Raw genomic sequence first — 5,000 nt, 5'->3', positions numbered from 1 at the left:
CCCTGATGATTAACTGATAACACTGATCAGACAGACCACTGACCAACATTCCATAACACCAATCCATAATGATGACCACCATGTTTATGATAAGCATGAATACATCACCAATTATTAGTTAAACTCAATAATTAATCAATGAGAGCCTTTATTAAATTATTGATCATTCAGCTTCTGTAAAACTAAAGGCTTTTTGTGCTTTTATCATTTGTTTCCTCATTTTTGAGCTCAACGCTGTTTAGATCAGCACAATTGAGGCTACAGAGCTCCAATCGACTGAACATGTAAACAAGGTTACTGTCTGTATTAATGCTAATAATTAGTCTGATATCATGTAAACTCACTTTGTTAATTCTATTAATATATAAATACATATGCATATTAAAAGCTGCCATCTGATCTGAAGCCACTGGAGTAAATGGTTTAATTTACTGATTTGCTGAAAATTATATATACACACACATATTATATGTCCAAAATGTTAACTTTACAGGAGAAGGACAAAACATACTTTACTTTTAATGTAAGTCAATGGAACCGGACATTTTTCCAAGTAATTTTAGGTCATTTCTTTTAGTCCATTCATCATAATATTTACACATATTGTAATGGCTAACAGATACTTTCAAAAACTGAAATATGTCTATCTATCTATCTATCTATCTATCTATCTATCTATCTATCTATCTATCTATCTATCTATCTATCTATCTATCTGTCTGTCTGTGCATCTATCTATCTATCTATCTATCTATCTATCTATCTATCTATCTATCTATCTATCTATCTATCTATCTGTCTGTCTGTCTGTCTGTCTGTCTGTCTGTCTGTCAGTCAGTTGGTCTGTCTATCTATCTAGCTGTCTATCGGTCTGACTGTCTGTCTGTCTGTGCATCTATCTATCTATCTATCTATCTATCTATCTATCTATCTATCTATCTATCTATCTATCTATCTGTCTGTCTGTCTGTCTGTCTGTCTGTCTGTCTCTCTATCATCTGGGATGGCTTTACACTAGATTGCTGTGAAGATTTGATTGAGCATTAGTAAGGTCAGGTATTGATGTTGGTTGGTCAGTTCTAGACGTCCTACTCATACCAAAGGTCTTGGATGGAGCTCCATCACTATAGAGAACATAGTTCCACTGCTCCAAATGCTGGGGGGGGGGGGGGGGGGGCTTTATACCCCTCTAGCCCATGCTTGGCATTGGGCATGATGACGTTAGGCTCATGTGCAGCTGCTCTACAATGTTCAGCGTTGGTCAGTGCTTTTCTATGGACACTTCCCAATTAGACATCAGTGCATCTTAAGGTGCACCTTCAAGTAGCTGGATTCCCTCAATAAGGCTGTCCGGATACTTTAGGACATACAGTGTTATATCAAACGATAGATAGATAGATAGATAGATAGATAGATAGATAGATAGATAGATCTTTATTAACATTCCCATCCAAAAAGAAAGAAAATTGATACAAATATAGCGAAACAAAATAAATACGTATAACTGATTAATTACACGGTTATAGCGCGTGAGAGCTCTACCTGCCCGATTAACGCTGTGATTGTTACAACGCATTCATAACGTGCTTATAAACAGCACGCGTAGTCTCTCTTGCTCTCACGCGAGCGCGTGCGCCGTCCGTTCCCGTACCTGAGTTGAGGTTGACCTCCCGGATGCTCGTGCCCGTGTAGTCCTCTTTACACACGAACTTGCTCTCGTCGATGACGTAGAGCTCCTCCCCGGTGGAGAGCTGCTTGTTGCACGCGGCGCAGGTGAAGCAGTTCAGGTGGAACACCTTCCCGCGCGCCCTGCGCACCAGGTCACCCGGAGAGATGCCCTGCAGACAGCCCGCGCACTTAGTGCCGAAACGCCTGCAGAACACAAACAAACAAACAGACAAACAGATAAATAAACATATCAGAGCGAGAGAAAGAGAGGGAGGTGTAGACTGAGCGTGCGCTAAAATAACATAAAATACAAACACTGCAGCGAATGTGAGGACACTATTTGATAATAATAATAACAATAATAATAATAGCAAAACAAGTAATTACAGGACAACAACGAAAACAACGTCATTAACCACGTAAATACAAATAAAATCAAAAACTAATACAAAACAAAAACCAGCAGAGTAATAACAGGAATATCTATGAAGGCCAAAATAAATAAATAATATTAATAATAATTATGATAGGTGATAGATGATAAAATGGTAGAAGGAAGGAAAGAGAAAGGGAAGAAGGAGAGGAAGCCTGTGGAGTGTGTTGTGTGTGGGGGTCTTGGTATCTGAGGGGCTGTTTAAACAGACAGACTCTCCTCCCCTCAGTCTGTAATAAACCCCAAACCCAGAAGAGCCTAAAAATGAGCTCATATTACAGGATTAAACACACACACACACACACACACACACACACACACACACACACACACACACACACACACACACACACACACAGGCGCCTTGTCAGAGCATTACACTCTGCACAAAGTGTCTTAAAGGATTAACGTCAGAGCAACAAGACTGAACCTCCACCTCGCTCAACTGCACCATAACAATAATAATCACAATCACCAGCAGAACAAGCACAACAACACGTACAATAGCCACCATCACATCAACAATAAAAACAACAGTAAAAACAACCACAAATGACAACCACCACCACAACAGGTGACGAACAACAAACAACCACCAACAACCACCACCACAACAGACCACGCCAACAAAAAAATAACAAGAGCAACAACAACCACAAATAACAACCACCACCACAACAGGCGACGAACAACAAACATCAACCACCAACAACCACCACCACAACAGACCACGTCAACAAGAAAATAACAAGAGCAATGACAACCACAAATAACAACCACCACATCAACAGCAGACAACAAACAACATCAACACCAACACCATCAATAAGAACCGCAACCACCACCACAAGAACCACATCAGCAACAACGAAAACAGCAGACTACAAACAACAACCTCAATAAGCACAAATATCAACCACAAAAACAGACAACAAAAACAATCACAACAACCACAAGAACAACCACTAAAATAACAATGACAACAACAATAATATTATTAACAACAACAACAACAACAGCAACTTCAACAACAAAAAGCGCTACCAACAAAAATAACCAACAACCTCATCATCAACAACAATAACAACCAACAACAAACACATCAACAACAATAACAACCACAATAACTGCGTCAACAAAGACACTACCAACAACAATAGCAACCACCAAGAACAACCTTATCATCAACAACAATAACAACCACAACAACTGCATCAACAAAAACACTGCCAACAGGAATAACAACCACCGACAAAACCCACACTATCAACAACAATAACAACAACCAACAACAACCACATCATCAACAACATCCACAACAACTGCATCAACAAAAACACTGCCAACAGGAATAACAACCACCGACAAAACCCACACTATCAACAACAATAACAACCACTAACAACAACCTCATCAACAACAATAACAATCACGAACAACAACCTTATCATCAACAACAATAACAACCACAACAACTGCATCAACAAAAACGCTACCAGCAACAATAACAACCACCAGCAAAAACCTCATCATCAACAATAACTAACACAACAGCTGCATCCACAAAAAACACTACAAACAGGAATAGCAACCACCAACAAAACCCTCACTATCAACAGCAATAACAACAACCAACAACAACCACATCATCAACAACAACCACAACAACTGCATCAACAAAAACACTACCAACAACAATAACAACCACCAACAACAACCTCATCACCAACAATAACAACCACAACAACTGCATCAACAACACTATCAACAGCAATAACAACCACCAACCACATCATGAACAACAATACCAACCACCACAACAACCACCAACAACCACAGACAAAACCCACACTATCAACAACAATAACAACCACTAACAACAACCTCATCAACAACAATAACAACAACCAACAACAACCACATCATCAACAACAACCACAACAACTGCATCAACAAAAACACTACCAATAACAATAACAACCACCAACAACAACCTCATCATCAACAATAACAACCACAACAACTGCATCAACAACACTATCAACAGCAATAACAACCACCAACCACATCATGAACAACAATACCAACCACCACAACAACAGCCACAACAACTGCATCAACAAAAATACTACCAACAACAATAACAACCACCAACAACCTCACCATCAACAACAACAACCACAACAACTGCATCAACAAAAAGAGTACCAACAGCAATAACAACCACCAACAACAACCTCATCATCAACAACAATAACAACCTCAACTGCATCAACAAAAAACACTAACAAGAGCAATAACAACCACCACCAACAACCTCATCATCAACAACAATAACAACTGCAACACCCAACACAAAAACCATTACAGCCACAAGATCAACCACAACAACAACCATGAAAATAAGTTACACTGAAGCTCCACTGTGTTCAGCTTCTCCTCTTACTGTCTGATCACTGAATGCTCTGCTCATTTAACACTGATTAAGGTGTTTATTGAGTCTATTCTACAGCTCTGAACCAGCACAAGAACAATAACAACAATACCACCACTACCAATAACAACAATACCACCACTACCAATAACAACAACAATAACACCACTACCAATAACAACAACAATACAACCATTACCAATAACATCAACAATACCACCACTATCAATAACAACAGTACCATGACTACCAATAACAACAATGATGCCACTACCAATAACAACAACAATACCACCACTACCAATAACAAAAATACCACCACTACCATTAAAAACAACAATACCACCACTATCAATAACAACACCACCACTACCAATAACAACAATATCATCACTACCAATAACAAAAATACCACCAGTACCAATAACAACAACAATATTGTCACTACCATTAAAAACAACAATA

The 5,000-nt window shown here is 38.8% G+C and overlaps 1 protein-coding gene across 1 annotated transcript in view; it reads right to left on the bottom strand.

Annotated features, from left to right (window-relative positions):
- Positions 1-5,000, bottom strand: part of lhx5 (LIM homeobox 5) — a 22,321-nt gene that overhangs the window by 12,380 nt on the left and 4,941 nt on the right. The window contains exon 2 of the mRNA XM_017681865.2: positions 1,652-1,872. Within this exon, the coding sequence (XP_017537354.1) occupies positions 1,652-1,872 (221 nt within the window). The remainder of the gene's footprint in view (positions 1-1,651; positions 1,873-5,000) is intronic.

The sequence above is a fragment of the Pygocentrus nattereri genome, chromosome 16 (assembly GCF_015220715.1).
Source record: "Pygocentrus nattereri isolate fPygNat1 chromosome 16, fPygNat1.pri, whole genome shotgun sequence".
Taxonomy (NCBI): Eukaryota; Metazoa; Chordata; class Actinopteri; order Characiformes; family Serrasalmidae; genus Pygocentrus; species Pygocentrus nattereri.
The sequence above is the reverse complement of the archived record's forward strand: the minus strand, read 5'-3'. Positions and strand labels throughout refer to the sequence as shown.